At 41.8% G+C, this 12477-nt stretch overlaps 1 protein-coding gene across 3 annotated transcripts in view; it reads right to left on the bottom strand.

Annotated features, from left to right (window-relative positions):
• The window catches only part of Fmo5 (flavin containing dimethylaniline monoxygenase 5), a 44124-nt gene that overhangs the window by 24642 nt on the left and 7005 nt on the right, over positions 1–12477 (bottom strand). The window contains exons 1-2 of one of the 3 annotated variants that reach the window (XM_040752174.1): positions 689–887; positions 392–559 (exon numbers count right to left, since the gene is read on the bottom strand). In XM_040752174.1, coding sequence (XP_040608108.1) covers positions 392–526 — 135 coding nt within the window. In that variant the 5' untranslated portion in view covers positions 527–559; positions 689–887. Of the gene's footprint in view, positions 1–391; positions 888–12477 lie in introns of those variants that run through there. The other 2 variants (XM_040752175.1, XM_040752173.1) reach the window with 2 other exon arrangements.

The raw sequence follows: 12477 nt of genomic DNA on the forward strand, positions 1-12477 counted from the left end.
TTTTAATAGAAAAGACGACTTAAGGAAATGCAAGCAGACACTAGGCTCTTAATCTATCGTCGTGGACTGGGATTAAGCAGCGAACTTCCAATGTTTGCTACTTCTCCTCTTGAGATTGTTTCACGGTTTTGAACGGCAGGGATGTTCAGAAGCACACAAGCAAACAAAAAACCCTTGGTCTGTGTGCCACTTTCGTGGCAACAGGAAAAGGAAAGTAAGTGACAAATATGTTGCATTTTGCAACTAGCCTAGAGAAAGGAACAGGCCTAAAATCTGAGGTGACAGCTGCCAGGGCAGAATTCAGTCACGGGCTTGCTCTTCCTTATTCCCTGGACCGGATAATGAATCGCACGGGAGTTGAAAGGAGTCCTTCAGCTCTAGGGAGATTTACCTGGAACCTCCACAGTCCTCCGATGTCATCAGACCTTTCAAAGCAGACAGGTTCCAAGTCTTCTTCCAGACAGCTCTTGATGCAGGAGAGCCCACTCGCTCCTGACCCAATTACCGCGATCCTTTTCTTGGTCATGGTGCTTCACCCGTTGGCTCAGCGTCACTTGTCCTAGAGAAAGAATGACAAGAGAGACTGAACACACGTCAGGTCACATGCAAGACCTGGGCCTTGGCAAACGAATAAATACAACAAGAGGTGCGTCTGAGGCTCAGGAGGTGGGTCCTCGAGGGGAGGTACCGGCTCAGGGCACCGCTCCACCAGCACCGGGCTTGACTCCCAGAAGAGCGGCAGCGACTCAGCTAAACACAGCAGTGGCCAATGGGGAGGGGCTGTGCCGTCCCAACTCCTGTCCCGCCCACCCGAGGGCGTGCACCCTTCTTTCGTAAACTAAAACAGCTCAGTACGCTTTGGGAAGAAATGAAAACAATAGTATTGTAGGTCTTAAGCTACAGCTTTTCAGCAGCGCCGCACAGGCCCTCCATCTCCATTCCTTCCCACTTTTCTTTCAGAGTCAACTTTCAATTTCCTGTTTTTTGTTTTAAAGTGATAAAGGCCCACTGAACTTCAGAAGCTAACCATGCTCCAAATGTTAACAAGAAGAAAGTTCACTTCCTAGAATCCCTACAAACAGGTGCCCTGTCCTGGCTCCTTCTCTCCCTACTGTAGAGACCAGCTGATACTGTAGAATTTATGATTACAGTGACCTGAGCTGTGGGGTTGGGGAGGGCCAGGGACAAGTGCTTTGTGCTCCCTAGGTAAAGGAGCTTCCAGGTCAGTGCCCATGATCAAAGCATACTCACATAATTTCAATAAAATGCATGCCTTTTCATTTGAAAGTGATTTCTCTTTCAAAACTTCTATTTTGAAATTTCAAGTGTAAAATCAGGTAAACTGCCAATACAGTAGTTACAGGATTTTATGCACTGGGACAGCATGTATATAGCCCAGGGGTGTAGTTCAGATGTACAAGTTTGTAGTCAGTACAAACCGTGTCTGAAGCCCTGAGCCATGATTGGCCTTGTGTAATACTCCTTGTGTTGACTTTGCTCAAAATGGTTTGCTGCCAGCCAATGCTGGTCCTTGGCTCCGACTTGTTTTATCTCCCTTCCAGGTCAATGGTCAACAGTTCTTGAGGACTTACCATGCATGGTTTAACTGGCTTAAAGGAAATCAATTATGTAATCATTTCAGCAAACCCAAGTGGCAGGTACTACTATGATCACCTCTAGTGTGCAGTCTGCAAACAAGCTAAGTAACCTGACGGAGGTGAGGGAGAGAAAGGAAGGCTCCATCGTGGGCTCTCAGCCTCACACACTGCCCTCGCTGAGGATGCTTCAGCTTCTTATTTAGCAACAAGCCTTTCTGCCATTTCCTTTGCCTAAAGCCTGCTGCTACACGTTTGTATGTTAGTTCAACTGTTTGTTTTTTCAACCTGACTATCACATGGTTTATTTCAACTGCTTTCAAATGAACTTAAAAAACAAGTCATTGACTTGGAGAATCATTTTGCTGGCTCGGGAAGCCTCCTGTCAAGTATGTGGTCTAAATCATATGGAAACACAGCAAACATGCATCGGGGGGATGGAGCCGCCAAGCCTGCTGGGTTTGCCCCTCATTGAATCCTCTCTGGAAGTGCTCTCACAGACATACCCAAAGTTGTACCCACCAATCTTCTAGGTAATTCTAAAGCCAGTCAAGCTGACAGTGAAGATTAACCATAATGACTGTGCTCACAGTTTCTGTAGAGGTCAAAGCAAGAGCTTTACCACAGTGAAATTTTTAAAATATTTGTTTTTATTTTAGGAACATGAGTGTTTTGACTACATATATGTGTGTATAGCATGTACATGTATAGTGCCCACAGAGGCCAGAAGACTATGTCTTATCTTCTGGAGCTGGAGTTACAGATGGTCACGAGCTGTCAGTTGGTTGCTGGGAATTGAACACAGGTCTTCTGAAAGAGCAGCCAGTGCTCTTCACTGCTGAGCCATCTCTCTAGCTCCCATTATACTCTCTTATTTTTTTCCTAATTCTTTTTTGCCAAGTCTGCATTTAGCTTACATTCATTCAATAGCTATTCCCTTTTGGAGGCCACTTCTTTTAAGGTGGTAGCTGTGTAAAGTGGAATGCTTTTGAGTCCGTTGCTTCACAATCATTGATTATGACATGATCTGGCTTAACATTGGGAAACTCATTTGTTAGAGTAGTAAAGTTTGCAACAGTCACAAGTAGTTCAGGAGTCACATGTTGCAATACGTATTCCATGCCCGCTGTGTTGTAGGTAGGTACTTGGTTCCACAGAGAAGGTGGAGGAAATCAGGAAGATACATCATGGGCACTATGGTAGGCTGAAAACATGATCCGCAAAGGTGTCCACATCCCAGCTCCCCACAACATGAATGTTTCCTTATATGACAAAAACAAAACAAACAAAAAAACCAAAACAAACAAACAAAACCATCGCCATTGTGAGTAAGCTAAGTGCTTGAGGTGGGGAGATTATCTTGACCAATCTAAGTGGTTCCCTGTAAGGACAAGGATTTCTTGTTGTTGTTTTGTTTTTTTGAGATAAGGTTTCTCTGTGTAGCTCTGTAGACCAGGCTGACCTCCAGCTCACAGAGGTCCGACTGCCTCTGCCTCCCAAGTGCTGGGATTAAAAGCGTGCACCACCACCATCTGGCTCAAGAATGATTTTTAGAAGAGTGGGAGATGCTTGGTAATAGAATCAGAAGACCATGTGAGCAGTGGAAGCCGGATGCTATGCTACTGGCTTTGAAGATACAGAAAAGTTGTAGGAACCAAAACAATGTGGAAGCTGGAACAAGCTAGGAAGCACACCTGTCTTATAGTTGCTGACAAATATAGAAGATCGTCAATGCTATAGGGAAAACAATATATTTATTCACCAGAGAGAGAGTTGCACAAGCTAAGGGTTAGAAGTGTGGCTGGCTTCCAAGAGAAAGAGAGACTTCTTTTCCTTTCACTTCCTTTTATATCCACCTGTGCTAATTTACTTGTCCCTGCCCTCATGGGTGGATAGCTTTGTGGGGTTCACTCCTACAATTCCCCTTTTAGTCTAAATAGAAGATTTAAATTTGATACAAACTCAAACATATACAACATATATACATAGAGGGTGATAATTAAGTTATAATCTACTTATCCTAAGCTAAACATATCCATCCCACCTAAATTCTAAACTTATCTGAAAGGGATGCCTAAGTCTGAACACCTCCTTCCAATCCCAACCCTAAAATAACTGCAAATTAACACTAACAGGTGTAAACTATCCTCTAATATCAATAGTAGGGAGAAGGGACATGGAATTCTCAAATGTACTTCCTGCTGAAGTGGGAGTTCCCAAGATTCTGGCCAAGGTAAAAACATGTTTTAAGTCTGAGAGAACAGTAGGATGACCACTGTAGGTGTTCATAAAATTAAAAACAAAATCCAGAGTGAACTGAATAACTCCAAAACAGGTTCAATAAAGAGGCAGAAGGACTGGAGAGATCGCTCAGTGGTTAAGAGCACTGGCAAAACATTAATACATACAAAAAAATAAGTCTTGCCTTTTTAAAAAAGAGGCAAAATATAAAAGCAACTGTTTTGCAAGGTCTGGAGAATGATTTACGATAGTCAAACTTTGGTTTTTGGATGAGTGAATATACCAAGTATGTAGTAAACCAAAGCAAAAGAATAAATAATGAGAGATAGATAAATAGTAAAACACCATCAAAGTGCGTGCTCAAAATACCTAACTGGGTAAAGATCTGCTAAGGCAACCAGCTGGAATTTCCAACTGAGACTTCAAAGGGTTCCTGGTGAGACTTCTCAAAGAATAGAGATAACTATTAAACTAGATGCTTGCAACATCTAGTAGAATCCAACTGAGGAAGCTGAGGCAGTTAGCTGGAGTTTTTGATTAAAGCTTCTTTCTAATGGATGAGTATTTTATGGTTGAACTTTTAATTTTTTAAATATATTTTAGGTTTTTGATTTTTCATGTTGTGTGGTGTGCATAGTTGTATGTGTGTGTGTGTGTGTGTGTGTGTGTGTGTGTGTGTGTGTGTGCTGGCACTTGGGTGGGTGTGAATGTGGAGTGGGAGAGGCTGGTCAAGTTGTCTTTCCTGATTAACACCAGCGGAACTGGAGTGGGACAGCAGGGGACCCAAGGCAGCAGAGCACTTCAGTGTAATTAGCATGACAAGGCATATTTTTATTATTACAATTCCTTTGATAACAGAGTTAGGAACTTACAGTTCAGCAGAGAAGATACGATAGGGTATGTCCTTCTGTATGCTGTAAATATATGTTTCTCTTATTGGTTGATGTATAAAGCTGTTTCAGCCAATGGACAGGCAGGATGTAGCCAGGCAAGAAGTATAGGCAGAGCTACCAGACTAGGGGAATGAAGAGAGTGAGTCTCTAGAGACCCACCATGTAGCTGTTGAGGAAGAAAGAAGCCCAGGCATCATCAGCAAGCCAAGACCAAGAGGAAATACATAGATTAACAGAAATGGGTTAATAATTAAGAGAGAGCTAGTCAATAAGTAGCCTGAGTCATCAGCCTAACAGTTTATAATTAATATAAGCTTCCGTGTGTTTATTTGGGACTGAACGGCTATAGGACGTGGCAGGACAGAAACTTCCATCTACAGTGAAGCCTGCTTTACGGTCCAGCATAGTCAAAGTTATATAAAGCACAACAATGTTATTTGTCTTCAAAAAAAATGCCTGAGGTACAAGAGCATTATTTATCCTAACCACTCTCTTGAAATTGAAGAAGGCAGCAGGCACTCCCGTGTTTCTTCTTATATTTGTGGATATTCCAAGTTCCTTTCTTGAAAAACATCAACATCAGATGATTCCATGGCTGTGTCACCAACTCATTACTTCCTCATATAACCCAAATTCAGACCCCAACACTGGAGGCCTAAGGCTGAAGCTGAGAATCATCCTGTTCACTCTCTTCTTTATTCAGTGGGGCAGGATCTCTCAGCCAAACCAGTTTGCTGGTCTGGCTAGTGTTGCTAGCCAGCTTGCTTTGGGCATCCCAACTCTGCCTTTTGTGAATGGAACTACAGGCAGACCATCATGCCTACCTGGATTTACATGGTTTTCAGTCCTCAGACTTTTTGACAAGGACTTGGCCACTAAGCCATCTATCTCCCCAGTCCCTTTAAATTGTTTCCAAGTCATAAGTTTCTATTTTGTAACTGGTGTTTTTGTTGTTTTGTTTTGTTAAAGAGTTAGAGGTCTTGGAGGACACTTTGAGGTAAACATGTTTGACTCTGAAATGGCGGTTGGGAACCATGTTTTGGAGGGAGCTATCTTTTATAATTTGTAATTTAATAAATATTATATTTGGCCCTTCAGTTGCTCGTGTATTCTTACATGTTTATCCCTATTACTATTTGTTCATTTACTCAGCAGCCTCACCGCAGGGAACAGGCTGTTCTGTCTGGGACCATATCAGGAACAACAGTTCACTGACTCAATGGGGGTTTATCCCAGTTGGTTTCAGCTAGATGTTTCTGAGCAACCACTTTGATGGTGTTTTACTATCTGTGTATTTCTCACTCACTTGTCGGGGGGCCCCCGAATATGATATTTCAATATAGGCCCCAGCTCAATTCCAGGAGCTCAAATCTTCTATTGCCTTTTAGATGTCAGGCTGGTTACCTCCGAATGGCCTGGTCACAGTGGAGACTGGTTCTAGTTTGTATAACAAAAGACCTGGGCCCTGGGTGGACTCACACCCACCCTGAGGACTAGAGAGACTTGCCTGGGGATGCATAGGACAGTGCCAGAAGGCTAGTGAGGACGTGCAGTTTTAGGGGTTTCTCGAGGATTCAAAGAAACATTTGATATCAGCTCTATATATGATAATAGATGTCTTCTGTCAGTACCCCTGCTCTTGGAAAGCTATTTAACAGGATGCTTGAATAAACCGGTGTCTCCAGCATGAACTGAGAGCCCTCCTGAAATGGCAAGGTGTCTCTGTCTTAACACTGTTGGGTAGCTAGGACTTCCCTGATCCACACTCTCCTACTCAGGTTCGGACCCGGGGCTGTTCAGCTGGTTCCAAACACAGCCCTAAAGACATCAGTCCAGAATAGATGACTCTTGCAGCGTAGGACTGATACAGGCCAGACCCAGGCACTGGCTATTCAGTCTTTTCCTTAGTTTGCTATTGTGGTAGTTTGAATGAGAATAGTCCCCATGGGTTTATATATTTGAATGTATATTCCCTAGTTGGTAAAACTGTTTTGGGAAGGATTAGGAGGTGTGGCCTTGTTGGAGAAAGTGTGTCACTGGGGGGTGGACTTCAAGCCTCTCTCTCTCTCTCTCTCTCTCTCTCTCTCTCTCTCTCTCTCTCTCTCTCTCTCTCTCTCTCTCTCTGCGTCCTGCTTGTGGATCAAATATAAGCTCTTAGCTACTGCTCTAGTGCCCTGCCTACCTGCCAGCCTCTATGCTCCCTGCCATGATGGTCATGGACTCATCCTCTGAAACTGTAAGCCAGGCCCCAAATTAAATCCTCTTTCTGTTGTTTTTTGTTTGTTTATTTGTTTGTTTTTGAGACAGGGTTTCTCTGTGTAACAGTCCTCGAACTCACTCTATAGACCAGGCTGGCCTCGGACTCACAGAAATTCACCTGCCTTTGCCTCCTGAGTTCTGGGATCGAAGGCATGCTCCACCAACGCCTCCTGAGTTCTGGGATTGAAGGCGTGCTCCACCTCTGCCTCCTGAGTTCTGGGATCGAAGGCGTGCATCACCTTTGCCTCCTGAGTTCTGGGATCGAAGGCGTGTGCCACCACTGCCCAACTAAAATACTTTCTTTCATAAATTGCTTCCATCATGGTGTTTCTTCACAGCGAAACAACGCTAAGACAGCTATGTACTTAACAAACTCATTCAGAACCAGAAGTTGACTATAACAAATCATTCTCCAGATCCCACACAACATGAATGGCATAGTCTCAGGGTTTATGAGATGCCAGGGACCTTTAAATGTTACTGGGTTTTTTGCAGTTTTAGAGAATGAAGATGTTTACCCTCCTTATTCTTGCAGTGCACGTGTGGGGGCACCAGGCGTCTACGGTGTACACCACCACTCCCTATATCATCAGTGTTTCATCACTATAAAGCCACTTTCACTGAAATCAGATATAGCACCCCACAAATTTCACAATAAATGTACAGGTGATCTTAATTTACTACACTATGTCACATGTGCAGTTAGATTCAACTTTTCTTTACAAAAAATTTAAAACACAGGAAGTAAGCAAGGGAGATGTTGAAGGGTATACAGAAAGACGAATTTTATGTAATAATTTTTTGTCCTAACACATAAAAAATTAAAACAGCTCCCCAATATGTATAAAGTCAAGTCATAGAAAATCTGACTTATGCAAGGTTTATAGAGGATGGGACTTAGATAAGATGTGGTTAATGATTAAAGGTTATTAAAAATCCTAAGGATATATTGATCTACTCATGCCAACTTTACAAAGAATGACTTAAAAATATAAAAATGTATGCCCAGTCAAGATAATTACCTGTGTTTTGTTAACTTGGTAGGCTTGACCACTTGAGAAAACAGTTCAACAACAACAACAGCAACAAAAATCAAGATTTTTTTTAAAGGGAGCTTTATTTAAACATTACACAAAAGTTAAAAGTACAAACTGATAAAACCATCCGAGTCTTTAACTACTGAAGGTTGGAGGTTCACACCAACACCAACAATGGTAAGTCTCTCCAAAGGATAGCTGATATGCTGACCCTTGACTCTAGGATCAACCAAGACCCGGGGAACTATGGAATCTCTGTGATAACTCACTTGTCCTCCAGATCAGGAAGGTCATATTCCAAAGACTGGAGTACAACCAGCACACACACTGCAGGGAAAATTGTCAACAGAGAGGGAAATCCTCCCTCATAAGTCCTAACTTATCTCCACAAATGATCCAACTTTTAAAAAATACCTAGGAGTACCTAAGTACTGAAGAGTAATCTCTGATAGTCTACACTAACTTTTACAAAGTGGATCTGTGGCCATTTATATGATCTAAACACCCACTCTGAATAACCAAAACAATAACTGTCCTTCAAGATAACCACTTTTAGTCAATTTAAAAAAGCAATCTGTCAAATTCCACAAAGTTATTTAACTGGGTTCACATGCCCAATATTAAACCCTGGTCTCCAAAACTCGCTCAAAGGTGGGAAAAAAGCTACTAAAACAGTAAACCAATTACACACACTTTCTCTTCAAAAGTCACACCCCCCCCAACAAATTTTGCTTAGAACCCTCTGTAGAGCAGAAATTCCAACTAACTGCTTTGGTTCCTGAGATTTCCTCAGTTGGTTTCTACTAAATGGCTAAATGTCTCAAGTCTGATACAGCACTGTCTTCCTGCTGCTTGCTCAGCAAACTCCTACCAACACCAAATGATGGGGGATGTCCTTTTGAATGCTGCGAATATATGGTTGTCTTATTGGTTGGTGAATAAATGCTGATTGGCCAGTAGCCAGGCAGGGAGAATAGGTGGGGCTACCAGAGTAGGAATGCTGGGAAGATGAAGACAGAGAGGAGTCCCAGGAGAGATGCCATGTAGCTGCTGAGGGAGCAAGAGGGCCAGGCATCACTGGTAAGACAAGACAAAGTGAAGATACACAGATTAATAGAAATGGGTTAATAATTAAGAGAGAGCTAGCCAAATAAGAAGCATGCGTCATCAACCAAAGAGTTTATAATTAATATAGCTTCTGTGTGTTTATTTGGGACTAAATGGCTACGGGACCAAAACCTTCAACCAAAACCACAGTTAGCATTGATCATCTTTTCCAACCAGAAAACATAAGAAGATATGGGACTTGTTGGCAATGGCAAGCAAGAATATCCCCAAAAGAAATATTCCAAGAACTATATGAAGAAAACAATGAACTCTTAAAGTCATAGAACGTCACACACTGTACTCCCACACAGGGAATTTCCATGCACAGAAGATGCTCAAGATTTTCATTTTTCTAGCATCATTTGGTAATTTCAAGTTAGCCTAGTCAAAGTTCCAGCTAGGTTTTAAAAACATACCTTGATGATTTATCAAATTTGTACTAAAGATTTTAGAAAATACACTAAATGTTTTTTTAAGCAAAAACTGAAAAAATTTTTCTCAAAACAAACCACACCATTATAATGCTTGAAACTGTGTGACATTGATGTGGAGAAAGTCACACAGATAGTAAAATTGTTAATAACATACTCATATATAAAAGAATTTAGTCAGACGTAAAGATGCTTTTTTTCAAAGATGTCTGCTTCTTAATTGGGAAATAAAGTTGAATTCTGATTTCATAAAGAATAAAAAACAAACCCCAGAGACAAATGTTAAAAAAACTTTAGATAAATAACTAAGAAAATACTGATGTAATAAAAAGATTTTCTTACCAAAAGACAAAAATCTAGAACTAAGAAAATAGTTTTATTTGTAGAAACTCAAACTTTTATACGCAAGACATATTTAACAAGGTATAAATCAAGCCAACATCATAAATTTCTACATGAAAAACATTTATAACATATTCAACAAAGGATTAAGATCTAAAATATTTGATCTGTAACAAAAGTGCAACAGAAAAACTGAAGTATATGGACAGCCATTAAAAAAAAAGATTGGCCAACTAGTTCATAAAATGAGAAATTTTAGACCACGAGATATTCTTCAGTCACAATATTAGAAAACAAAAGGTTGGGTCTATTCAGAACTAGAGAAGTGAACTCAGGCATGCTTACGTACCATGTGTGGAGAGAAACCGTGTGCTTTCCTAGAGAACAACTTTTACTCAAAGTGTAAGCCCCATTTGCCCATTGATTCCTTTGCAAGATTCCTTCTTGCAAAGTGGTTGCACATATTCCTGCGTAAAACTATTTCTCAGCTTGAGAGTGAGCTAGAGTTTAGATGCAACCGTCAGGCTACGGGGAGTCTACCTCAAAGTAGCTTTCAGGAGGCCAACATTTTTGAATTAATTTATCACCTCTGAAATGAGAACTAGAGCCCATGGAGATGGCTCAGGGGGTAAAGGCTCTCACTGCCAAGCCTGGCAACCCAAGTTCAACCCCTGGGACCCACGTGGCAGAAGGAGAGAACCAGTTACTGTAAATTGTCCTCTGATCTCTACAGCATGCAACATGACATGTGCATGGGCACACAAAGCAAATAATAAATAAACAATAAATAAATGGACTATATTATCGTGGGAAACCCATACTACTACTACTACTACTACTACTACTACTACTACTACTACTACTACTCACACACACACACACACACACACCATTTCAATGAGATATATTTATATTGGTACAGAACAGTTGTGGGGTTTCTTTGCTATTGAATTACTCATATAAGTTTATATGTCTTAGGATACAAGTATTTGGGGTGTCTTTTGTAGATGGTTGGTTTTCCTTCCTTTTAAAATTTTTTTATTTAAAATTTTCTGTTCATTTTACATACCAACCACCCTCCCTCCTCTCCTCCTGCTTCCCCTTTCCCCCTCCTCCACCGCAGTCCCCGTCTACTCCTTCCTTAGAAAGTGCAAGTCCTCCCATGGGAGGTCAACAAAGCCTGGCACATCAAGTAGAGGCAGGACCAAGCCCCTACTTGCATCAAGGCTGAGCAAGGCATCCCACCACAGGAAATTGGCTCCAAAAAGCAGGCTCATGCACCAGGGATAGCTCCTAGTCCCATTGCCAGGGAATCCACAAACAGACCAAGCTACACAACTGTCACACACCCGCAGAGGGCCTAGTTTTGTCCCATGCAGGCTCCCCAGCTGTCTGTCCAGAGTCCATGAGCTCCCACAAGCTCAGCTCAGCTGTCTCTGTGGGTTTCCCTGTCATGATCCTGATCCCCCTGATCCCTCTTCCCTCCCTTCAATTGGACTTCTGGAGCTCGGCCCAGTGCTTGGCTGTGGATCTCTGTATCTGCTTCCCTCAGTCACTGGATGAAGGTTCTATGATGACATTTATGGTAGTCACCAGAAGAAGGCCAGTTCAGGCCTCTCCACTATTGCTAGGAGTCTTAGCTGGGGTCATCATTGTCGATTCCTGGGAATTTCCCGAGCACCAGGTTTCTCCCCAAACCCATAATGGCTCCCCTCCATCAAGATATCTCTTTCATTTCTCTTCCCCTCAGTCTCTCCCCCAACTCAACCAACCTGATCCCTCATGTTCTCATTCCCATTTCCTCACCTCTACTACCTCCCACCCCTACTTTACCCAGAAGATCTCATACATTTCCCCTTCCTAGGGCAATCTATGGGTCCCTCTTAGGGTCCTCCTTGTTACCTAGCTTCTCTGGGGCTGTGGATCATAGCCTGGTTATCCATTGCTTTACTTATGAGTGAGTACATACCATGTTTGTCTTTCTGGCTCTGGGTTACCGCACTCAGGATGATTTTTTTTAGTTCCATCCATTTGCCTGAAAATGTCTTTATGCCATTGTTTTTTTTTTTTTTTACAGCCGAATGATAATCCACTGTATAAATGTGCACATGTTCTTTATCCATTCTTTGGTTGAGGGGCTTCCAGGTTCTTTCCAGATTCTGGCTATTATGAATAATGCTGCCATAAACATAGTTGAACAAGTGCTCTTGTGGTATGATTAAGCATCCTTTGTTATATGCCCAGGAGTGGTAATGCTAGGTCTTGAGGTAGATTGATTACCATTTTCTGAGAAACTGCCATACTGATTTCCAAAGAGGCTGTACAAATTTGTACTCCCACCAGCAGTGAAAGTGTGTTCCCCTTACTCCACATCCTATCTAGTATAAACTGTTATCCTAGCCATTTTGACAGGTGTTTAAGATGGTATCTCATGCATTTTCCTTATGACTAAGGATGTTGAGCAATTCCTTAAATGTATTTTGGCCATTTGAGATTCTTTTGTTGAGAATTCTCTGTTTAGATCTATACCCCATTTTTAAATTGGATGATTTGGTATTTTGATGTCTAGTTT

This window comes from Mesocricetus auratus, unplaced genomic scaffold (genome assembly GCF_017639785.1).
Source record: "Mesocricetus auratus isolate SY011 unplaced genomic scaffold, BCM_Maur_2.0 Super-Scaffold_100009, whole genome shotgun sequence".
Lineage (NCBI taxonomy): Eukaryota > Metazoa > Chordata > Mammalia > Rodentia > Cricetidae > Mesocricetus > Mesocricetus auratus.